This window comes from Natrix helvetica (assembly GCF_964273705.1).
Source record: "Natrix helvetica genome assembly, chromosome: 7".
NCBI classification, from domain to species: domain Eukaryota; kingdom Metazoa; phylum Chordata; class Lepidosauria; order Squamata; family Natricidae; genus Natrix; species Natrix helvetica.
In genome coordinates this window covers 20,681,351-20,707,377 of record NC_138558.1, presented here as the reverse complement: position 1 = coordinate 20,707,377, position 26,027 = coordinate 20,681,351, and the positions used below count along the sequence as shown (strand labels likewise).

At 35.5% G+C, this 26,027-nt stretch overlaps 2 protein-coding genes across 2 annotated transcripts; both read left to right on the top strand.

The window, feature by feature from the left end:
- The first annotated feature begins 763 nt into the window (after nucleotides 1–763).
- Nucleotides 764–4,149, top strand: H2AZ1 (H2A.Z variant histone 1). Its single transcript, XM_081959091.1, has 5 exons — nucleotides 764–955; nucleotides 1,510–1,587; nucleotides 1,953–2,066; nucleotides 3,165–3,294; nucleotides 3,394–4,149. The coding sequence occupies exons 1-5, from the start codon at nucleotides 953–955 to the stop codon at nucleotides 3,453–3,455; spliced, it is 387 nt and encodes a 128-aa protein (XP_081815217.1). The 5' UTR covers nucleotides 764–952; the 3' UTR covers nucleotides 3,456–4,149.
- Nucleotides 4,150–5,498: 1,349 nt separating this feature from the next.
- On the top strand, nucleotides 5,499–22,162 carry DNAJB14 (DnaJ heat shock protein family (Hsp40) member B14). Its single transcript, XM_081959598.1, has 8 exons — nucleotides 5,499–5,987; nucleotides 13,888–14,056; nucleotides 15,967–16,112; nucleotides 16,722–16,904; nucleotides 17,484–17,578; nucleotides 18,507–18,616; nucleotides 19,930–20,102; nucleotides 21,595–22,162. Exons 1-8 carry the CDS (start codon nucleotides 5,855–5,857, stop codon nucleotides 21,717–21,719), a joined length of 1,134 nt encoding a protein of 377 aa, XP_081815724.1. The 5' UTR covers nucleotides 5,499–5,854; the 3' UTR covers nucleotides 21,720–22,162.
- Nucleotides 22,163–26,027: the final 3,865 nt, after the last annotated feature.

The following is a 26,027-nucleotide window of genomic DNA, read 5'->3' as shown; positions in this document are numbered from 1 at the left end:
CAAAAATAGAACAGAATAGAATAAATTCTTTATTGGCCAAGTGTGATTGGACACACAAGGATTTTGTCTTTGGTGCATATGCTCAGTGTACATAAAGAAAAATAAAATAGAATACATTCATCAACAATCATAAGAGAGAGAGAGAGAGAGGGAGGGAGGGAGGGAGGGAGGGAGAGAGAGAGAGAGAGAGAGAGAGAGAGAGAGAGAGAGAGAGAGAGAGCGAGAGAGCGAGCCCATTTATGTTTTGTTGCTTAAAAACAGAAGAGGAATGCTTCCCGCTGCAATGAACCTTAAAAAGAGGACAAGAAGCATGTAAACGTATCAAGGAGCGATCTAACTAATAGAACTAATACGTTTCCTGAGCAGTGAGAACAACTGGCCACTGGAACGGCTTGCCTCCAGAAGTTGTGGGTGCCCCATCATTTGGAGGCTTCCAAAGAAAAGACGGGACAGCCGTCTTTGCCTGGAATGGCACAGGGTGTCCTGTTTGAGCAGACTTCCAATTCTGTTATTTTACACCTGGATAAAACCAACCCGCTTTACCACGCTGCTCAAGCTCTCTAAATAAGAGACCGAGCAGCGAGGATCTGGGAAAAGAGGCGGAGCCTCACAAGCGGCGATTCCGCACGAGTTTCCCCGAACAGTTAACAGTCCCTGGGTTCTTTTTTTTTTCTTTTTTTCCGTCTCGCTTCCTATTGGTCGACGGAGAGCGCAGGAAGAACCGCCCCATTTGTGGCGATTGGCTGGCCTTGAGAGCAGGGTTCCCGGATGTTGAGACGTTACAGACGGATATAAAGGGCTCGTAGAAGGCGGGAGAGGGTGCAGTTTTGAACTGGAGCAGTCGCCAAATAGCAGGGGCGGCAATCGAAATAACCGAAAAAGTAGCCGTCTTCGATTGGCCTAGACGATCCTCTTCGTTTTTCCTCCCGCGGGCGGAATCACCTCATTGAAAATGGTAAGATGTGGCTAAAAGGAAGAATTGGGAAGGGGGGGGAGCGCCCGGCTGAGCTGGCGGATTCTTTTCCCTTCAGAAACGAGACAGCCGTTGATGAAGCCGTTTGTAACGTATGGGTACCCCCAACAGAATTCAGACTTGAAAGAATTGAGGGGGGAAAAGCAAAGAGGGCGCGGTCACACCCGCACACACACGACGGCTCATCCTACTGCGGTGGTCGAGCGTTTGAGTTCTTGAGGCGCATGCGCCCACGGCCGGGCTAAGGAGGGCGGTGTGCGCGTGCGCGGCGACTATTTCCGCGGCGGGGGGGATGTCCGGCGTGATTCCGCTCAACGCGCATGTCCCGCCTCCCGCGCTTCTCAGGCTCGGTTTGAATTCCGAGGAACAGCCGCGTGATTCGTATCTTCGGCCTTTGCAAGGATGGTGGGTGCTAGAAAGGGGCTCCTTCCTTTTCTCCGCAGCGGCGGAAGGATGGGAAAGAATATATGGTGTGTGTTAGGGGCTAACGTTTCTCGTGTAAGTGATTTTTTCCTCTTTTTTTTTCGCTTATCCAGGCTGGAGGAAAAGCTGGGAAGGACTCCGGAAAGACGAAAACCAAGACTGTATCCCGATCACAGCGAGCCGGCTTACAGGTGGGTAGGCGTGTTAAGAAGGGATCCCCAAACTTGGCAACTTTAAGCCTTGTGGACTTCAACTCCCAGAATTCTCCAGCAGCTATGCTGGCTGGAGAATTCTGGGAGTTGAAGTCCATATGGCTTAAAGTTGCCAAGTTTGAAGACCTCTGGTTTAGGTCATCTGTCTTTTACAGAATCAATACGTTTTGCCTTTATTGGAAAAGGGAGGAAGTTAAAATATTAATCCTTTTAGAGCTTCACTAGTTGCTGTTTTTCTTTAAAAATGGGTAGATTTGAAACAAGTATTTAGGAACAATTGAAAGATGAACAGTGGTAAATACTATATTTAGGTGTTGAGCTATTTTTTCCCCCTGTGTGTACAGTTTCCTGTTGGTCGTATTCATCGGCACCTGAAATCGAGGACAACAAGCCATGGACGTGTGGGGGCTACAGCTGCTGTGTATAGTGCTGCAATCTTGGAGTACCTCACAGCTGAGGTGAGAGCTTGGTTGGGGTAAAATCATTTTACATTATAGGACTTAAAAGATAAAATACTACAACATCCTATATCCCAATACAGTAGCTGTATTTATTAGATTTCTTAATGAATTTTTCTGTTCCAAAAGACAAGCTATAGTTATCCTAGAGAAGCATACAAGCAATATAAATTGATGCAAATAAAAACAAATATTGTTTCAAAGATCCCTAAGCATTTTTTTCTTAGCATAGCTAATATATGTTGAGGTAAAGGAAGAAATTCAGTGGGAAAAACAAATTAAATCCCAAATTGAAGTACAAAAGGGGACTGAAAAACACTATTGTATGTGAACTCTCAAGTATGGAACAGTAACTGAGCATAAACTGTTGATGTTGGCTATTAAAATCCAGATGTAGTTTGTCTACCAATTTACAAATTGAAATAGACACAGCAAGCACTGGAGATTATGATCTATATATGTATAGTTGTATGATGTTGGCTGACCGTTACTTTTGGTCCTCACATTTTGGGTTTCTGCCAAATTGCTCAGGATCAGCCACAGTTTGCAGAACAAAAGCTTCAAATGTTTTGGTTATTCAAAACTTTAGGGCTGCCATCTTGTATTTTTTAAACTAGTGTCAACAGCTCCCACTTCAACATATTCTCTGACTTTTCTGTTCCTGAACTTCTGTTTCCTTCTGCAGTCACTGAACATCAGCTTTTTCCATTCTTTACTACTACAAATCACTGCTGTCCAAAGCAAAGCAGCCATAGTTAGCTTGTGTTTATGTACACATAGAACAAAACACTCAAAACATATTTTTAATGTGGCATAACACTACCTGAAAATCACTGTTCTATAGGATGTTCTGCACATTCATATGCTATACTGTGGACAGATTGCATTACCATAGCTCAAGGGGAGTGTGCCATTCTCCAAGTTCCTTTCCAGCATTTTTGATATGTTCCAGGAGGATAGACTGTCAAGACATCATTTGTGGGGACCAGCTTCCTTACCTCTTCGTAGGTCATTGTATCCTCAATGAAGGTATGGCTGTTTGGCATTTTAAATGGGCTGCTTTGCAATTAACAATTTGTCTTGTTTTCATCTCTATAGGTTCTTGAGCTGGCAGGGAACGCATCTAAAGATTTGAAGGTAAAGCGAATTACTCCTCGTCATTTGCAGCTTGCAATAAGAGGTGATGAAGAACTGGATTCATTAATCAAAGCAACAATTGCTGGTGGAGGTATGTGCTAATTTTACTATTTTGTGGCATCTCTAGTTGGTAATGATTCTGTGCTTCTGTCACCTCACTTGAATAAATCTTTCCTTTGTTTTCTTTCAGGTGTAATTCCACATATTCATAAATCTCTCATTGGAAAGAAAGGCCAACAAAAAACAGTTTAAAGAATTACTTATTAGAACTTTCAAAAAGCTATGTTGTCCATTTTTAGTGGATTTCCAGTGGACTTCATCTGTGAAATACAATTTTGCCTTTCTTTAATCTTGAAGATGGAGCCCATCAAGCTTTCTAACCAAAATTCTGCATTGAAGTCTTAATCTTATTTAAGTGTTACATGGCTTCAGAGAAGCTATTGTCTGTAGTGGTTCTTGACCGTTTTAGATATGTTGGATTTTAATGGGATTCTTGACATTGTTGCTAATCTGTAATTTTTAATGCATTGAGTACATTTATTCAATTATACTATGAAAATTTAAAACAGATTTGGACGTCAACATTGCTAATTAAATGAAATTATAAAAATTTGAATTCTAAAGCTTCGATGTCACTCTTGTAGTTAAGATCAAAAAGTTCCAAAAGAGAAATATCAGCATTGTCTATGTCTTTGTACAGAACTTTAAGTCTGGTGAAGGAGTTAAATGAATGGATTGCTTTAAGGTGTTTGAATCATTTTTAAGTTGCTGAAAATGTGTATGATTAGTTAGGTCAAGTTCTTGAAAAGTACTTTACAGTAAGCTATGTATTTATATTGTTTGTTTAACTATTTGGTCCCCATTTCATGGAAGCTGCTGATTTTACTAATGTGCTAATGTGCATGCACTGTGCTAGCATGCATAGATTAAAACCCTTGCAAAACTGTTCCAAGACCAATCACTGCCAAAGGAATCACATTAAGCCATATAACTTGTATGGTTTTAGTTTAATGTGTAAAGCTAAGCATTGTGACTTGTATGCCACATCTGACCTTGGGTACTGTTCATGCTGTGCCTTTTTCTAATGTTTCAAATTAATCTTCAGTACTTGCAGCTGCATTGCTTCACCTACCAGTTGAAATAAGCATTGCTTAGATAATTCCATCCAGTTCCCAGTATACTAAAATTTAAATCTCCAATTGAACTTAATATGTTCAGTATAAGACTGTCCTCCCTTTCCTCACTCACCTAAAAATACATGCCTTAGAATGTATAATTTCAAAAAAAAAAAAAAAAAAAACCTGACATTTTGTGACCTGTTTCCTGGGAAGAGGAACTATATTACTTGAATTTACTGTATTTCTGCCTTGTCAACCCTGTATGTCATAATAGATTAATTTGTTTACAGAAAAATGTACATTCTAAGTTTATTAAATTAAAAGCAGATCATAAAAAAGTATTTCTATAGAGCATCAATTAGTTTAGATTAAGTTGTTGCTGAAAGATTTTTAACCATGATGGTTGTATTGACCCCCAATTAGAGTTGGAAAAATAAACAGGTATTACCTGTTCTAGTGGGCATCATCTATAATGTACAAATAGTTACTGAAAAATACTTGGGATGCTTACTTGATAAAGAAGCAGACAGCTTTGATTTCAGCATACAGTACTGTAATGTGGGAAAGCACTGAGTTGCATGCAGTGAGTCATAAGTCTTGTGCTAGACATGGCTTGTTAATGCCAACTGCCTTGCCAAAAAAATAGTAAAGGATGTATCAGCCATATTAATTTTGTCTTTGGGTGATGGGAGTTGGTCTAATGGCCCTTAATATTTACTAATTTAATAAAAGCACTATTTACCAATTTAATAAATGGGTTATGAGTCCTGAAACATGAAGAATGATAATAAGCTGCTTGAGGTTGCTCCCTAGTATCCCTGATCTGGTTTCAAGCATCTGGAATAGTTTTGGGGATACTTAATGGCCAGGTGAAAAATAAAGTTTGGGTAGTGGCATCGTCTTAATACTGCTAGTAAAACCAAATTCAAGGCAGCTTGCAAATACCTCAAGAACAAAATGAATTGTAAAAATGACACGTCTGTTAGTCTCCTAAGAATTTAGCAAGAAACTGACCGAATAGAAATTGAGCCGTTGAAACCTTTTAAAAGCGGGTTTAGATTAAAACTCCGGACGCCTGGCCGAAGGAGGAAGGCTGGCTGTAACTGCGTGGCCGCTCGCGCTGCTGCTGCCTCCTCCATGAAACCGACCGAGCAGCGCGCAGAACCGGCATTTTAATCCAGGCAGTGCCGGCGCGTGCGCAAAGGCAGGTCCGCTACCGGCTGCAGAGCTTCCCGGAAGCGAGAGGAGCAGTAGCGGCTCTGCTGTTTGTAGCGGCCCAGGCGCTTCGGGGTCTCAGGCCGCGACGTTTGTGGGGGGCCACCGGCTCCTGGCGAAGGAAGGACGATGTACCGGAGGAGCGCCGGCGGCAGCGGCCTAAAGCGAGCCTAAGGCCGTGCGAGCGAAGTCGTCGCCGCCGCGTCAGCCCCGGCGCCCGGTTCCCTCGGCGCCCGTCCGGCTGGCCCCGCCGCTCTGGCCCCGTCAGGCCCCTTTTCTCTGCGCTGCGGCGGGCGGAGGCGGCGGAAAGAAAAGCCCATGGAAGGGAACCGGGACGAGGCGGAAAAATGCATCGGAATCGCGCGAGATGCCCTGGAAACGGGCAACCGAGAACGGGCGCTGCGCTTCCTCAATAAGGCCCAGAAGCTCTATCCGACGGAGACCGCCAAGGGTAAGGCACGGGTCGCCCTTAGGCCAGCGGGGAGCCGGCAGGAGCCATCCGGCGCCCTTTCCTTGCAGAGCATCCCCGCCGCTTGAGACACGTCAGTCTCGGTGAAGGGATGGCCCCGAGACCTGGAGCGCTCCTTCTCCTCCGTCTTGGCGGGATAGGGGTTGGGGGTCTTTACCCCAGATGAGGGGGAGGCCGCAGCTTCTGGTGGGGGCTTTCATCCCTATCGGGGCTCTTAAACAAAGTTCTTAGATAAGCTGTCGTATGTTGACTAACCCTCATTCAACCCCCTAATCTTTAAAGTAAACCATAGCTTCCTAAAAGCAACATTTTGGCTATACTGTAAGCCAAAATCAGACCATATTATGATTTAATTAATTTAATTTAATTAATTATTGCTTTATTCTCTTCCTTCCTAGTACCTATCTTTCCAGTACCTATATCTTTCCACTTATCTTTGCCTGTATCTTTAAATGTTATATTGTTTTATTATTTCCTAGTATAATTAGATTGCTTATTAGTAACCTATGACTCTCACTAAGTCTTGTATCTTATGATTTTTGATGAATGTATTCTATTTTAGTTTTCTTTATGTACACTGAGAGCAAATGCACCAAAGGCCTTGGGTTTCCAATCACACTTGGCCAATAAATAATTCTATTCTATTCTATTTTATTAATGAGGTATATAACCCCAGCCTTGTTACCATTGACCCTCAGAGTGCATATACAGAACATTATATGTTGGTCTGCTTATTTACCATCTATTCTGAGAAGGCTGTGGGTCATTGAGGGTGGCAAGTGCATCTTTTTTGAGGAAACCATTCCTGATAATATTAATACATTCAACAAAATTATTTTAATAGTGGCTAGACTGACCTTGCGAGATCTATCTCTAACAGGATTTGCATAGCTGCAGATTTTATTCCAGAAAGTTCTTTAGAGCACAGGGTCTGCTTGAAGCTCTTTAAAGCAGCCACATCTTTTCCCAGGATTTCATAATTGCTTTAAAGAGTTATACACAGGTATTGTATTTATGATCCCATGTGCTCCAAAGCACATTTTTGAAGCTAGATTCACTAAATTTCTATCCCAAAGGGAGAGGGAGGCTGAAGCAGCTGTTCATCTTAGACTGCATAGTAAATTCACATTTTAACTAGATATTATTTTGTGAAGAAATTCTGTCATATGATATTTCATAATTTATATACATGCTCATTATGGCATTCCCTTTTAAGGTAAGGAAAGTTATGAAAAAGTTGTAGCAAATAAAGTAAAGCCATGAGAAAAATAAAGGGAGATGTAGCTAAATCTAGTTTTTATTAATATCCTTCAGTATACATTTCCATAACTTTCAGTGTAAACAATTTCTCCTTGTACTATGGCCAGATACCATTTCAACACCCCCTTTTAAAGTCCTCATCTTCCTGTCTACCCATTTACTGTTCTTCATAAATTTATATCCTAAATGTATTGTATTCTTGTGTTTATCTTATAATTGGTAGAATGCAGGCCCAAAGCTTATAAAATAATCTTCCGTTTAGAGGTCATAGCTTGCCTAAAATAGTGTGAGCATACTTTGGGGTTAAACTTGGCTTTGGTTGCAGTTGTGGCATATTGGCCAAAATGTGCCAAAACTACCTTGGATAGTTGATATTGATAATATCAATATTATATTGATATTAGCAAGGAATGCTACATTAACAAAGGTGAAATCAGTGCTGGTAACCTAACAAAGACAGTTTGTTAGTTAATTAGGGGTATGTTGTGTTTTATGAGCCCATAAAATTTGGGTAACCTAGTAAACCATATTATTTATTTTTAGATTTATATTACAGCTTTATTTTATACAACTGAGGGGGTCTACATAATTGCTCCTACCTCCTGTTATCTGGTCAAACCAGTTGGCCAAAGAAAGGACTAGAAATCACATTCCCCTGCTTCTTACTCTAGTATTTTAACCACTACAGCAAATAATGTAATGGATTAAATTAACTGGATAGTTATTTTATGTGAGCATAACCACTGATGATGTAAATATGCAAACTCGTCAGTTTCAGTGAACTATATTTATGTGTAAAATACTTTAATGTTTTTGCAACTTTTCTACCCTCCAATCAGGATGACTAGTCCTACAATCTTATAGTAGCCCTTTTTGGTTTTAATTTTTACATAACTCCCTATCCTCTGCTCCTCCACTCCCTTGGCCAATATGGTTTTGTTGACAAAATCTTAGAAATGTAGCCATGATTCCTTTAGATACAGTAAAGAGAAAACTGCATTTAGGATAGCATTAAAATTGGTTAAGAGGTTTCAAGTTTTTTATGCGTTTGGTAGAGGGGAATGGTAAAGGATAGTGAAATGTAGGCATTCAAAGTTTCCATGAATGTGAGAAAAATGGTAAGTCAGGGATCTACACTTTACAGCAAGACAGCCTAGGTTTTATGTACATGTGTATTTTTCAATATTTCACCTTAATTAGTTATGGGGGGGGGGAATAAAAATCAGTGAAATAGATTTCCATGTGGTTGAAGCACATCTTTGGTAGCCCTAATGCTGGAAACTTTATTCTTTTAAAATAGTAACTTAAACTTTTAAGATAATGAATATGTTCAGTGCCACATTCTTCAGCGTGGTTGTAGAATTGCAATTTCCCGGTTTTCTTTGCTGATGCTGCATCCTGTTTTCTACGTTCTTGGTTTGTTACTGATTTATTTCTAATTTCCTATCTGATGACCCTTTCCTATTGGCTTTCTATTCTTTAAGTCAGTTTCGAACTATTTCAAGAAATGTTTTGGAGAATAGCATGATTTGTAATATAAATAGGCTGTAGGATATTGGCTGAATAGATGAAGTGCAGAACTACAATATATGAAAAAATATTTGTTTATTCAGTTTACTGTATGCAACCACCCATCGTAAATGCATGAATCTGGGTGGATAACTATGAATTAATCAAGATAAAACATCACAACAAATAAATACTATATACAGCAACTGAGATAAAAATCCATCCAATACAACAAAACTATGATATATTATAGGCTCAACCACATTATTTAAGAAGGCCCCAGGCTGGGTAGCAAAATTTCTTTCAAGGTCTTATTAAAGGCCTGTAGGGTCAGGGCAAATATAATCTCCAGGGAAATGATATTCCAGAGGCCAGGTGACAAGACAGAAAAGGCTCTCTTCCTGGTTCCCACTGATACTATCTAATAGCTGAAACCCAGAGCCATTCCCATGTCAAAGAACTTTATAGGTAGCAACTAACTCAATTTAATTTTCGAAGCATAGTGGTAAGTCATTTAGCTGCATTGCAGTAGTTCAATTGGGAGATGACCAGGACATAGTGACCATGATAGAGCATCCCAGTCTAGGAACAGGTACACAAGTAGCTGAGAAAAGGCCTTCTAACCAGAGTTGTCACCTGCTCTTTAAGCAGGAGCCGTGAATCCAATAAAATCTCTTGTTATAGAACTCTAAATCAGGGGTCCCCAAACCCCAGGCAGTGAACCAATCCCGGTCCATGGCCTATTGGGAACCAGGTAGTGCCAACAGCGGACGAGCTTGAGAAACTTCATTTGAACATGCATGGAAAAACTGTTGCGCATGTGAAACCATGTTCTTCCTTGGTTGCTGCCACTGCTGTTGCCGATATGTGGAACAACACCGCTGCTCTAAATTATCATTTTTTAGAGTTGTACAGTACTTCAGAATTGATTCCTAAGGAGATGCTTCACAATACTTGGGAGTGCAAATATACAGTCCTTTAAAGCAGTCATTTAGCCTGCAATCCTTAAAAGCAGTCATGTCTTTTTCCAGTATCATTCAAAGATCATATTATTAAATTTATACAGTAATATCAATGATTTATCTTTAAATTCTTCTGTGACTTGTGGAGTGCAACATACTTGCAGCTTTACAAGGATTTTTGCTGATAATGTTTAAAAAGCAAAAGCAGCCTTACCTCAGAATTTTTTAAGGTAACTCATAATTAAATATCTATGTAATATGTTTTTTTCAAGATATCCTCAAAATAACAAACTGATTATCAGAAACTAGGCAGAAAAGCCTTTTTAACATTACCTGTCTCTAAGTTAAACCAGCTCACTTCATAGGCATGCCTAATATTTTCATGCTACAGATTCAAGGGTAAGACAAACCTTGTTTAAAGGACCCATTTAAGTAAGATGTCTGGTGTAAAATACACTCATTTGATGTCGTAGTTAAAATAAAGCCTTATAGTTAAAAATTCCTGAAGAGGTTACATTTGAATTTTCAGATGAACAAATTTGTTCAGGGGTATTGTGGATGACTAAGTTATCTTTTGAAAGAATCTGTTTTAGCTTAACCTATAAGTTTTCTGTGATTTTCTTATTTTGATTCATGAGGGACTATTTATTTTTCACAATGTTGCTTAACGCTGGTGGCCCTAAGCAACAACCATAGTGCAATTTGCAGTAAACTGAAATTGGATTTTAAAAACTAGTTGTAAATGATCATAGGATTGTTTCAGAGAGTAATTAGATATATTTACACCTTTCTGTCTGAATTATACAATGACATTCTGCAAATAATAGTGCTGAGCTGAATGTAACATAACATGCTGTATTAGCTTTGAAATAAATCCACATAGGTTTTATGTTTACAAATATATTAGGATCAGATTAAAATGGTTGATGCTGAAGAACTCTAGGTGAAGAAAAACATGATGGCAGAAGCCTTGAATAGTTGGCAATTTCAGTTAATGATTTCTTATTTAAACAGCTGGTTTGCAATGTAATCTGTGTATTTATTTCTTGGGGTTTATATACAGCTGTGGCCTAGTTGCATTTCTGAATGACTTGTTTTAAAGGCTAATGGGATTTCAAAAATTCTTTTTATATCACAATTGGCCTTAATTGCAGTGATATTTTCAAGCTCATTTGATTCACATTTCTCACTTTTTTTAATGTTCTTCCTGTGGAAGGATGAGTTATCTATTCTTTTTTGTACTCAGTTTTATCTGGAGGGCCAACCTTGAAATATAGGTCAATATAGACTTTAAGAAAATGTTATAACTTCAGCCAAACCTTAGTATAAGTCCTATAATACAACACCCAAACAAATGATTTAATTTGCAATTTCACAGTCAAACAAATTCACCAGCTGACAATTAAAAATGCATATAATTGTTGAAACACATCATAGGAGTTAAAAATTTTATTAATATTTTCATTCTAGTTTTAGAAAGACTAGAAAACTAGTTTCTAGTTTTCATTCTAGTCTTCATTCTAGAATATATTGCTTGAAAATGTATTATTCTTTGATTATAGTTTATATGATCTTTACTTGGCAAAGGGAAAGGGAGAAAAGTAAATATGATTTATTAAGAAAAAAATATTTGGTATATTCCAGATACTGTTTTTTTTATTCTCAGATCGTTATTTGGAGCTTTGAAAAATATTTGAGTTTAAAGTAATTATTTCAATCCTGTTAATTTGACTTTTACTTTCTGAGTTGTTTGACAAACATATTACAATAGCATGAGTTACCTTTGGAGATATCAACAATGCTTCTTCCCTTAAAGATTGTAAGCTGCCCTGCTATATTTTTAGTAGTAATTATATTGATAGAAATTAGCATGTAAGGATTTTCAGGGTATCATGATTAAAACCAGCTAACATTTTTATCTCAAGCTGCTACTTAAAGTAGTGATTTATTTAAAATGGTGAGGTTTTCTTTCACTTATTATAAGTGGTTTATAAATGGAGTTTTTTTCTTTCTATCCTTACATCAGTAGAAGCCCTATAAGTTTCAAACATGGACTAGCTAAAGTGAAATTTGGTTTAAATCATCATGTATAGTATATGCTAAAGTTTATTCAGTCTCGTGTGCTGTAGTGGGAAACACGTTGAACTAGGTAGGAGCAAAAGACCAAGCTCTAACCACCATCTACCACAGAAGCTCCCTGGATGTCTTTGGAGCAGTCACTCTCTCTTAGCTCAGTCCACCTCGCAGCTAATCCTTGTTTTCCAGCTGTTTCTTCAGAATCTGTTTGAAGCTACAGTAGTGTTGAAAAAGTAGGGTTTATGACCAGTCCTTGAACTTGAAGCTGTCGCAGCATCCCATGTTCTCATAGACGTGATTGGAGCACTTGACAACTAGCGACAAGCAAAGTCAGTGCAGAAGCCAGCAGTAAGTTGCAAGTCATGGTCACATGACATTCCCATTAACAACCACAGTGATTTACTTAAGAGCCACCACAGTTGTAAATTGGTCATGTGAACTTTCAATTAACAACCACATCACTTCGCATTGGAGTTGCTGATCCCAATTGAAGTCTGTAAGTGAGGACTAGCTTTTCCCTTTGTAGTGTTTTTCTTGCAATTTTTTTTAATCAGCTAATTGTTGATCTACTGGTTGTGTGGGAAATTGATCAATCATCTTGTTGCCCAAGCTTGACATTGTGGGCTGAGAGAGACTGACTGGCCCAAAGTCACCCATGCCTTTCATGCCTAAAGTAGGATTAGAACTCATGCCTAAAGCAGGATTAGAACTCATGCTTAAAGCAGGATTAGAACTCATGGTCTCTTGATTTTTAGCCTTATACCTTAACCACTAGGCTAGACCCACGTGAGGACTACCTGTGTGAAGAAAAGTAGAAAAAGACTGTTTGCTATCTTGACCTCTGGCATAAATTGTGTGGTATATCGAAATCACATAAATAAGCAAACTAATAATTGCATACTGGGTGAAGGCATGGGTAAAAATATATGATCTGCCTTAGGTTCAGAAAAAGATAAATTCACCATGGTGCTAAATGTATTTGATAAGCTCTTAATTGTATGGCATTGATTGTACAGCAGTAGATTGTATCTTAATTTTTTTACTATAAGAAACAGTTTACAATTAATATATTTTAAATTGGGACTGTTAAGACTGTGACATTACAATTGCCACATTTTTCATTAGTTCAGATCCTTGTGAAGATAGTACTTCATTTTCAGAGTTCCATCGTGTTAACACCTCAATAGCAAGCATAGAAATGAGAATATTTCATTTAGTTCATTAAATTTAAAAATTCTATAACTGCATTGGCTATGGATATGTGATTAAATGAAATAACTTCATTATCTCAAATTTCATTCATATATGCATTCATGTAATCATACATTTACACAAGTCTGTTAATGTTAAGATAATAAATTATAATTAACTCAAATTGTTATATGCACAGATTTTTATAGTTAGCCTTGGTTTTCTTTTATTATCCTAATTTCAACTTGTAGTTACATGACAATTACTTTAAATGTTTTAACTATACACTTACTTATATGTGAAAAACTTCTCCAACATGCCCTTTCTCAGAATTTCTAGCTTGATGAATATGGGCTGCTTTTATATATATTATATTTACAATGCCATTTTTTATTTTTCACTAATAAATTATCATATACCTCTTACAGTGATTTAGACTATATGAAATGACTCTGCAACCATTTAGGTATTAAATGTTACAAATGTCTGCTAGATGATTGACAGTAAGTACATTTATCAGAAGAGAAGAGGCTGATATTCTTTGTTGTTTGTTTCAAGAAAGAGTAAGCCTGCAAATCTATGCATGCTTACTCAGGGGATAGTCTCATTGTACCCAGTGATAATTACTTTTGAGTAAACAAATATAGACTTGTGCTAGCAAAAGCAAGTACTATAATTAGATAAAAGTCAGATTTTAAAAAAATGTATATCTCTACGTTACTGAAGATTGGAGCAGGAAACCCTTCATTCTCAATTTATTTATAAATAACCTACAGCACACTGTACTGTGTGTATGTGTGTGCATTTCTATACAAACATTTGACTTTCATATCTTAGAGATGAACATATTTGAATGTTTCATTTGCACTTTTCTTCTTCTTTAGTGTTATTGGAGGCAATTATGAAGAATGGGAGTGCAGCTGGAAGTGGTACTCATTGTCGAAAACCAGCAAGTAAGAATGATAAAAATAAAACTAATAGCATGAAGGACAGCAGTGGATCAGGTGAAATTGGAAAAGCTTACACCAAGGAGCAAATTGAGGGAGTTCAAAGGTATTGATTGCTCTATAACTCTTCATTCGTTTAAAAATTAAATTAAAAAAACAATGCCTATCGGTAATTTAAAAAGTACCCAATTGCAGCCGTGCTGCTGTGTTTTCAGTTAGTTGATATAGTCAAGATATTATGCTATTCTTAAGTCAGGGCTTTGGGGGAAAACTTTTATCACCTAAATGCTGCACTAGGATGAATTGATTATACTTTTAAGTAAGCTCTTTTTTAATCTTGTTCATCACCTCTGTCCTTTGGATTATTTCTGCATTCAAAAGAAGGTAGGCATGTATGGGATAACATTTTAAAGTAAAAGCAGAAAAGATACATTATAAGAAAAATGCAATTAAACTAAAGGGGGTAAGGAAGTTAATGGGGCATTCGAAAGTGTGCTTTAAATTGTTTCATTGTTCATACCTTGTTTGTTCTGACCTTTTTTCAACACCTTTATGGAAATTATATTTCTTACAATGATAATTTTAATGTCAGAGCAACCCTGACTAACATGGTAGTAAGCAGAATGAAGTTATCCAGTGAGTTTCGTAACTGAGTAGGAATTTTACTTTACATTTATCAATTGCAATCTAACACTGTTTATTGCCACATCAACATTGGTTTGTCTTGTTTTCAAGAGGAAAATATTTTTAGAAGTATTTCAACAATACGTGGGACACATTATGCTCAGTCTCTGAACGGTAGTAATAAGAAATGTAAGAGAAAATAGGGCAGCTAATCAATTCCATGTGCCCGAGTTTAGTCGATTTTGCTCTCCTCCTTTCTAATAATGTGTTGGTAGGCACCCAACGTAGGCTTGTTTTCTTCTCTGTCTTCTGTGTCGTATACACAAGAGACAGTGCTCCCTTTCAGATTGTTGTAGCTCTTCAACTGAGTGTTGCTCAGTGACCATTTGACTCAAGTGGGAGCTGGGAAAGATGCAATAGCTCTTTGCTGATTGCATAAGTATTAAGCAGTTATGCACGAAGAATAAGGAGAGCGCAAAGGGCTGCTCATTTTGGTTATGCAAAAGAAATCTCCTGATAATGTCATAGGAGCTAAGTTTCATTTGCAGGCTTCTAAAAATTTAGCTTGGTTTTCTAATAAGAAAAAGCATCTCCACAACTAAATAGTAATAATTTGCTCACTGACTTCAACTAATTCCCTAATCTATTGATTTTTATGACTAAAGCAAAGTCTTGTTATATTATATTACAATAAGATAAAGTGCTCTTTCACTGAGGGAGAAGATATGAAACCTTTCCTTCTGGATTGACTTCATTTCTCTGGTCCATTCTGGAAAAGTAGTCGCACTATCTATCCCTTGGGAGTTCTTTATTTTATAGTCTCTAATGTTTGAAACATCTTTCTTACTTGTTGCATCACTGGCCTGATAATACTTTAATTAATAATGAAGATAATACTAATAGTATTGATATTATTGAATAATATTAAAAGTACAACTCATGTAACTTTGTCAAGTGACTGAATCTGGATGTGCCTATTAGTTTGTAGATGCTTTAATCTATCAAGAAAATAAATTAAATATATTAAAACATACTTTTATGTATGGGTTTAAATATTTTCAAGTCTTTGGGAAAAAAAGGTAATTGTTTCCCAATCATTATATATAAACAAATCTGAACCTCTGAAAAATGGGGGGGGGGGGTTGGTTAATCACTTGTGAGCCACTTACATCTTAGTTATAAGGATTTGGTTGAAATCATGGTGTTATAGATATCTGTCACAGCAAACCTGGTAAAATAAGCATTAAGTCTAAGATAAAAATATCAGCTGTAGAAAGAGTAGGTAAGTTATATAAGCTTGAAAATTAAACAATAAGCTACTCACGTTGTGTTTTGAGATTTAATGTGCATTAAAATTTGGTCTCTGAAGAATTACTTCTTGTTATTCTGCAGCATAAAAAAATGTAAGAATTACTATGAGGTCCTTGGAGTGTCAAAAGATGCAGGTGAAGAAGACTTGAAGAAAGCTTATAGAAAGCTTGCTCTGAAGTTTCATCCTGACAAAAATCATGCACCAGGAGCAACGGAAGCTTTTAAAAGTAATATTTCATTATTCTTTTATAAGAAAATGCTCCAAGGCAGAACTTACTATTGCTGCTGCCCTACTGATTATGTTACTCATACATCTTTTTAAAGAAGGATATATCCAGAAATGTATTCTAATGGTAATTTTTAAAAAAAAATCTGTGAGAGGATAAAAGTTCAGTCCAATTTCATTCTTCTGTTTGCCCAAGATGGATGAGGCAATTGACCTGTCAATTTTACTATGGGGAAAATTCAAATAAATAAATAAATAAAAAGAGTTGAGTAAGTTTAAGCAATATAAAATTGTTACAAAATAGGACTTCCATCATCTCAAGATTGTTTGTATACATTACAAAACTAAGCAGTTCAGGCTGTGAGATTTTTAAAACAGATAACAGGAATGGTGATCACATTGCAGCAACATTTATTTTGGGTCACATTGCATTTTCAGCAGCATGACTTGTGATGTATGGAAAAGGATATTCCAAATCATGCTATCTTGAGTGTATATTGAATGTTCGCTTTCTGATATAAACATATTGACTTTGACTTGCTGGTAAGTCATATTGGTATTCATTTCAGATTTTTTCTTCCTTTTTTTTCCCTTTAAATTCTATCTTCAGAAATTGGAAATGCATATGCTGTGTTAAGTAATCCAGAAAAACGCAAACAGTACGATCTCACAGGCAGCGAAGATCCCTGCAATCAGCCAGGCAATGGTAGATTTAACTTCCACAGGGGATGTGAAGCAGATATCACCCCAGAGGACCTCTTCAACATGTTCTTTGGAGGAGCCTTTCCAACAGGTTTGTTTTGCTGACAAAAATAACTTCTTCTTTTCTTTCTTTCTTTTTTGTTATCTATAAAATTGACTTAATCTCTATCCTAAAATAGCTTTCATTTGTAGCATTGTAGCAAATTAATTAAATACTATGTGTATTCACAGATTATAAATTATAAAACTGCTCTAGGACAAAAATAGAACTCTCTTGAATTGCCTCATGCAAGGATGGGCAACTTTTTGATCAACCATAGAGATGGATAATTAACATTTTTAGAAGCTTATTGCAGTGTGCATGATTGCATGCAGAATGGATGAGGAAATGTCATACAGTTTGATGGCAGCATATTCAGGGTTTTCTTTGCAATTCAGGAACAGAAGATAACTTAAGTATTTTTTTAAATTTCTTTTTATGCTACACTAAATCTATTTTATGCTATAATTTTCTATGTCTTCTACCTCTAAATACCATCAAATGGGTTTGACAGATGTTTTTGGAGGGGGTTCTGCAGGGTTGTTACCATTGCTAGATTCAAATGAAAGGTTTCTAATTTATTGATTTTATATTTAAGTTCTCATCAATTCTGTTTGCTTTTGTTTATAGGAAGTGTACATTCTTTTTCTAATGGGCGGTCTGGATATAGTCACCATAATCAGCATCGTCACAGTGGACATGAAAGAGAAGAGGAAAGGGGTGATGTAAGTTTCTCCTGACTAACTATTTCCTCAATCTAATCTGGGATACCTTTCTGTATGTAAAATTTTCTAAACGTCTTTAAAAATAACATTTAATAAATGAATGTTCAAATAAACAATAAAAAATGAAATGCTAATAATGCTAATATAGTTTAATCTCAATTTTGGATTCATATGTGTGGTTTCTGAGGCATAAAGCTTACCTGGGTTGCCCTTAAGTACCACAGGCCATTGGGAAGGAGTTCCATTTAATACAGGGATTTGAAAAGGACATTTCTATTGCAGAACTACGCTCCTTCCTTCAAACAATTTTTAAAAGATTTTGTCTAATCATCTTAATATATTGCAGCCTGATAAAAGCTGTATAATTCTGGATTGTGGCTGTTTAGTGATACGGGAACACGATATTGAATCAGTTTCAAGATTGATTTTGTATATTGTTATTTTGTACTGTTTTCTCAGTCCTGGATCACATTAATTATGGGCGTAACAAATGTTCTGATTTCAAAATTCCATTATGTCAAGGAAACGTAACATTTCAGGTTTAGAAGACTTGCAAAATGGTCTGATGGTGTTTTGAATTTGGAATTGTTAGAACTCAGAACATTTTATGTATGTCTACTTGGCAAACCATGGATTGTTGAAATTAAAACACATTTTGAGGAAGCCTATTTTAACACAAGGTAATGGATTTTAAACATTTGTAAGTTACAATTAAACAATATTAAAATTAAAAACAGAATATTAATATCACAAGATTTATTAAGATGCCCATATTTCAGAAGGTTTTAAGAAATACATTTATAGAAATCTGCTACAGGTATACATTTTCTGTTTAGCTTTTATGGACTAGATAGTTTCCTTTCACTTTTTTTAAAAAAATAACTAAATATCCTGCAATTCTTTTCATTGATTGCTTCTTGTTTTCCAGGGGGGGTTCTCCATGTTCATTCAGTTGATGCCAATTATTGTGCTGATCCTCGTTTCTTTACTTAGCCAGTTGATGGTATCTAATCCTCCGTATTCCTTATATCCAAGATCGTAAGTAACGATACTTTTATAATTATCTTTATCACTCCTACTTTGTTAAAAGTCACTTTCTAGAAATAATTCTCATTTATCTCATTTATCTTCTTTTACCATTCTTCCCTTCCATTCGCTCTTGGGCACCATCCTTAAAATAACAACTGGGTATATAGCATATTTATTTTTTGGTACTATATTTGATGAACCTGAAATGGATTGTGGTCTAAAATATATTTTTTAAATATATTTTATTTAAAAAAATATATTCATAAATACTTAAGTACACAAGGATCTTTGCCCATTTTTTCAAAAGAGCAAATTGTCTGTAAAATTGCTATTTTAAATTCATTTTGTTGGTTCTACATTGTTTAGAGCAGGGGTGTCCAAACTTGGGAACTTTAAGACTTGTGGACTTCAACTCCCAGAATTCTTCAACTCCCAGAAATTCTGGGAGTTGAAGTCCACAAGTCTTAAAGTTCCCAAGTTTGGACACCCCTGGTTTAGAGCAACATTTTTCTCTCTCTTGTATGCATCAAATCAGTAACAATCCTATTTTGTAACAAGGAAGAATGCAGTCTTTTCCTTTTGTACATTTTTGTAGATATTGATCTAAAAACCTGATATGACTAATTGAAAATCCAGGTCTCCTCAGCACCATGATGGAGATAGATAATGCTATCTAATTAAATGTCATGGAGGATTTAAATTAGAAATGGAAAAGTTACAAAAGACATTCCATTATTTTGTTATTTATCAAATTTAATATCTGACTCTGGGCAGTTTATAGGTAAAAGCTATAAAACGATATGAAAAGACATGATTTAAAAAAAACCCATTAAAACAGAGTTTAAAAGGTAAAGGAGCACCTCCAAGTTTACATACCACTCTTGTGTTAAAATCAAATGTTCCATTTTTGGAACTGGAATTCTGGGTGATGGGAATGAGGGCAAGTTTGCATTTGCGAGAAATAACCAACTTGTTCATTTGGATTGTTTTAAACAATGTTTTTGTAGCTATTTCTGATAGTGTGTGTACTACTTGATTAATGTAATGGTATATAGCAGTAATTGGCAAATGTTGCTGTATTAAAAACTAAATTCCAGTAGCATGCTGGGATAGTGCCTCTGGCCTCATAATTATTGAGGCAGTGAATAACTAAGGCAATATTACTGGATTTCTGGATTTGCAGCAATAATTGTTTTCTTGGAAATTAAATAATAAATGAATAACTTGCATTATAGATTTGAAAGTTGTCTTGCTTTTCTTTACTAAGTGCAGATTTTGAAATATGCACCCATGCTGACAATGGATATGGAATCTCTTTACAGGAGTTCAGGGCAGACTATCCAGATGCAGACAGAAAATCTGGGTGTTGTTTATTATGTCAGCAAGGACTTTAAAAATGAATATAAAGGTCCAAATTTGCAAAAGGTGGAAAAGAGTGTAGAAGAAGACTATGTTTCAAATATTCGAAATAACTGTTGGAAGGAAAGACAACAAAGTAAGTTTTAACAACTGACATTGGACACTTTCTCAAATACAGCTATAAAGAGGGAGTGGGGAATTTCCTGAGCAATGTTGGCCGGACTGCGGGAGGAAAAATCCAGAATTCTCAGAGATTACACCAGCGGAATTCTTCCATCACTACCTTTTTGGCATTTTATATAAAACTAGGGGTTACATAACTTCCATGTATCATTTACAAAATTTCCAGTTGTATTTTACCTCAGTCATGATTACTTTATGATTCTCTTGATTTCCCCCCCCCTTTTTTTTTTAAAAAAAATACGAGGATAAAAATGTTGGACTACTATTGGTAGCTTTTATGTATATTGTTAATTTGTGTAGAACTGCCTTCTATTAATTTTATTAATTTGGTTCTTTGAAAGCACTAGAGTATGGAGTAATGGAGTAAAACACTTGGGAAGGTCATACAAGTTCCTCTGAAGCATTGTAACATAGCAGCATTGGTGGCCAAGAAACATTTTTCCTCACTGCTATTGCATCCTTGCAGTCATCTATTAACTTCTTCCAAGCAGATTAGTATTTAACATTTTGGTCATTGTAAGAGTTCGGTGCTATTTTTTACTAGCATTTGTCACCGTTTGAAGAACATAGTGATTGATGATGAAGAAAAGAGTTGTACAGAATCCCATTTGGTATTTTATTTGATGAATGACATTTTTCTTCTAGATTGAAAAGTATAGTCAAGATGCTTGGCGAAACCTTACTAGCCACTTTTGGTTTGGCAATTCTATTTTCTGTCTTTGTATACCAGGAATGTCAAACTCAAGGCCCGGGGGCCAAATCCGGCCCGGGGGATGCTTAGAACTGGCCCGCAGGGCCACCCTGGAAACAGAAAAGGACCGCCCTGTGGTGCCTCTGCCAGCGAAAACATCTACCAATTTCCCTGCATTTATTTATATTTTGTTTGCAGAATTCTATCACATATTAAAATTCACATTTTAATAATTACATAAAACTATTGAATAAGGTCAACCAGAGGTTTCATATAACACCTAACCCTAATTTTTTGGTGCTTAATATGCTTGAGTTGATGGAGATATAAACTGAAGTTCAGCCCAAGCAAATGGATAATTTCTGTATTCAGTTGAATAACTGATTCTGATAGATCTACAGAAACCTATATGTAAATTTGCGTCTTATTAGAAAAGTAGTGAAAACATCTTTAAAGCAACATGTAGAAGATTAAGATCAAAGCAACGTTTCCATTATCCATAATTTGGATGGGCATCTTTTTCTCTGTCAAATTCCGTAAAAGCTATATTTAATGGAATTATAATGTTTCCTTCCTCCATTTCTATTTTTAATGAAAACAGATATAAAAATATTTCACTTTAAAAAATAAATAGATTATAGATTATGAAGTAGAAGAGATCCTTTTGTTACTTGGCAATATGTGGAAGAATCTAGACTGAGGGAGAAGCTGTTTAAATTTGATTTTCTGACATTTTTTTCATTTATTTTTAAAGAAACCGATTTACTCTACGCGGCAAAAGTTTATCGGGATGATCGCCTACGAAAGAAAGCAGAAGCTATTTCCATGGACAACTGCAAAGAGCTAGAACGATTAACCACCCTCTATCGGGGAGGATGAGCTAAATTTTTGACCTATACTGCTTGAAGTACATGCTTTCTAAGAAAAATACTGTTTCATCATGACAACTGAAAAGGAGAGATGTAAAAAATTCACTCTAGCTATTTCCAAAAACCTTACCCTGAAGTTTCAATATCATTTAATAGCCTCTTTATGTAGTCTGAAACATAGGACAAAGATTGTTTACATTATTGAATTGTCCTTTATATTTTACTCCCAAAACCTCTGTGAACTTTTCCACAAGAAAGAAAGCATTTTGGACAAGCTGCTCCACTAGAAATGTAGATGAAGTGGTTCTCTTATTAAAATACTTGCCATGTAAATATATGTGAGACAATTACTTATATGTATATAAAAATGTTATGGACATCTGAAGGCATTTAGAATATTAAAAGTTTCAATCTTAATAGGTGGAATAAATAATATGACTACATTATTACTTATTCAGATGTCAGGTATGTGGAACTAAAGAAAATGGAGGTTTTATGTTTCTTTTTTCTTTTCTCATTAACAAAATTAAGATCTGTGCTGGAAAAGAGAAATGTTGTATATTGAATGTACTTGAGTTGCTAATAGCAGAATATTTTGGTGTTCCAAAAGAAATCAGTTAAGCAAATGCTGCTTTTCAGACTCCTCCTTAGTTTGATTTTTATTTCACTTTTATTTAAAAAATAATCATTCAATAATTTTGGAGCTCCAATTTCTATTTTGCTGTCAGTTAAGAAAATTGTTCTTAAAGTTCAGCCTTGTGCCTTTGTTTTGTGGTTAGTTGGTTCATCTTATTTCTGAATTGTTGTCATCAATATTAATAGAAGCCATGGTCTTGTTTAAGGATGTTAATTAAAGTCATAATGTAGCAACTTCAGGCCATATGTATATGAAGGGTAGCACTAACGAAAAAAGTGATCTGCTTCTAAAGATCATTTATGACATATTGCTATAATCACTTTTGCCAGTTTAAATGTAATGTGATTTTGGAAGAACTGAAGATAAGAACTGAATTTATATGTTTCTAAGCTACCATATAACTAATATGGAAAAATATTTATTTTTTATTGATTTGTATACTTTGTTCTAAGGGCAGCCAATGTGGGATAGATTAGAAAGTAGCTTTCACGTGAATCAGCACATCATTGTAATATAAAGATGCCATTTTTAACTGAAAGATAGTACTTCAGACTTATTTCAGTGAAACAACTTGCATTGTGGTCTTCTGCCTATAATGTTTAGCTTTGAAAACTTGTACTTTTTCATAGGTGGCACTTAAATTTCTTAGTACTGACTCATAAGGTCACATGAATAGTTTTATTACTGCTATGGAACAAAAGCCTAACCAATATGTGAGCGGCTTTTCTTTTAAACAGATAAATTATAAAGCCACATTACTTCAGAATTGCTATTTTAATAGTACTTCAACATTTTTGTAACAAGAGAAAAATGTGAAATGAGTTTTGGGTTTAAAAAAAAAGCATTCCGGGAACACTACCATCAGAACATTTTTTTAGATAGCAAGTTTCTTCGTTGTTCTGAATTAGTTTAAAAATGAAATTCAGTTACAAACTTCGCTGAAAAACGCAAGCCTACTGTAATCTATTTTCATTCATCTGCAATCAAATTGTTGGACAAATAGTATATGTAAGATTCTGTCAAACTATTTTAGTTATGTCTTCAGTTTTATAGAGGAATAAACAATACAGATTCCCTGTAATTTTAGTTATCTATATCATTAATGAATTCAGCTTATTTTGAAGATCACACAGGCTTTAGGAGTTGCAAAATTATTATTATTATTATTATTATTATTATTATTATTATTATTATTATTATTTATTTTGTGCTGAAATTACAGCTATCAATATAACCTTACATTCCATATGAACGCACCGCCCTTGGTCTCTGTTCCTCACAGAATGAGGAAGGAGAAGTGCTCCTTAACTTAATTCCAAGTAAATGTGTTATAATGAATTCAATATTTTCTATAAATTCATAATTACAAGTGTAGATACAGTTTTATAACTTCCACACATGATTATTTTCATTTGAATTTCGCTGATATTGGAATAACATGTTAAAAAATCATGAAGCAAACTTGGACAAATCTTCAAGTAATCCAAAGTTAAATGTGTTCATGGTACTGGAATTTAACAGATTCTGCACAGAGATTGATGATTGAGAACTTAATAATGCAGCTCTCTTTGGGCATATGCAGCTATTGAGAAAGTCAGGGTGCTCTAGGAGCATTTTATATTTGTATAAGTCTCTGGCCAGGAAACCACAGCCTGAACTGGGATAAACTGAAGTTCAAACTTGAGAAACCTGGGGGTGAGGGTTGATTGATAGAGAAAGCTTTGAAAGCCTGCAGTTTAACCAGTCAGCTGAATGTATATAAGACACATTAATGGAACTTCTTCTGAAATAATATATGAGATTTGGATCTCCAAGGGTGAACTACTAGTTCATAACAGACTAATTAGCCCTATTAGTGTACGTGCAGACGATATACTAGAATGCTTATACTTACAAATTGCATTAATTTATCCCTCTGGTCAGGGTTAAGGATGTAGAAAATTATGTTGATTATTTGCATTATACTTTCCTTTATGTTTCTAGCATTGGGGTAATAGTTGCTATACTTGAAATTGATATATAATTAAGCTTCAGTTATTAATATGCTTTCCACTTGTTAATCCTAGAGGAAGATACCTCTAGGATTAATAAGTGGAAAGCATATTAATAGCATTAGTAATAACTGAAAACATGGACAGTATTTCACTTTAAACATAGCTTTCAACTATAATTTTAATCAGGATTTATGATGATATAACTAAAAGTTTTATCTTCATTATTTAAAGAAGTCTGTTCTTTAATGCACCAATTTAATTGGGCTGCGACCTAATTGCCTTATACCTTTTAATTTTACTTGAAAATAGCCACAAGGACTATAAATTTGATGACAGAATTTTACCAGGTACAAAAGTATTAAATCATTTCCATGAAGACCCTAATTTCATTTTATTACCAAATCGTTTCTTTTTCTTTAGTTTTGGAAGAAACAAAGCGGTTTAGATAAGTTAAAGAACAAAGGAAAAATTATTTTAAAAAATCTTTCACCATCCCAGCTAAAGATGAACTTCTTTTGAATGAACAAAAAGTTTGAAGATATGTTTATAGTTCTCTTGCAAATTTGTCCAGTTCTGTTTTCCATATTACAGGTGACTTTAGAGTTAGTTAAGGCATTTTTTTATTCCTTTGACCTAAATGTTTCATGAATGGAAGGGTTACTGCCTTCTTTTAAGTTGCTTTGTTGTATTAAAAAAGAACAGTTGCAAGCTGTTTTTTTCTTTCTTTAGAATGTCAGTTGGATGTATTACAATCTGCACCAGACAATGTTATCATTTAGCTAGCCATAATCCTTAGCAGAACCAAACTTGACTTCCGCTATTAAAAAATACAAAATATTCTTATTTCAAAATAATTTAAAACAAATATTAAAATCTCTCTTCTAATACGTCAAGAAATAATCCATCAAAATAAATGGAGCAATTGATGGAATTGAGGGACAATCATATTTGATATTATAGGCAGATCTTGCAGTACAAGAATCATTTACAGGAATAAAAATTATATTAATAGCAACCTTACATGAAAGTTTAAGCGTGTGCTAAAACATGGATGATTACTTTTTGTGAAACTGCTGAGTTTTCTGGATGGGCTTTTCCAAATCAGTCCCATGGGAATTAATATAGGCCATTCTAAGTGCCTAATAAATTAGGGCCCCAAAGGTTTAGATTATCTGTAACCCATGTATTACTAATATTACAACAGCTTTTCTGATTTGCAGAATAACAGGACGTCTCTAGATCATATGCCAGCTTTGTTAGAATTTTGATTTAAAAATAATATGCCTTACATTAAGGATTATGTTAAGGTTGCATATTTATATTTATTTATTTTTGTTAGCATATATGTTTTCTTTATTTCTTTTCACTGCACCAAAGTCTTTTGGTTTGGGAACTGCTGCTCTTATAAATGACTAGGTATGTATGCATCTGTGTATTGCTGTATTTCCTAGCATCATACCTCCAACTTGTGATTATTATATAATATTGTATGACTAAATATGTGCAGAGAATAGCACAAGTAGTAGGGATTTGGATGTCATGAGAAACAAAAATTGCCTGGAAGTTGCCTTTTCTTTCCTTGATAATCTTGCCCACTTTCAGTTAGGATACATATGATTACCTGAGAGGTGAGGTCTGAACCTTCACTGCAATGAAACTGTATTGGCTTATGTCTTTGCTCCCATAT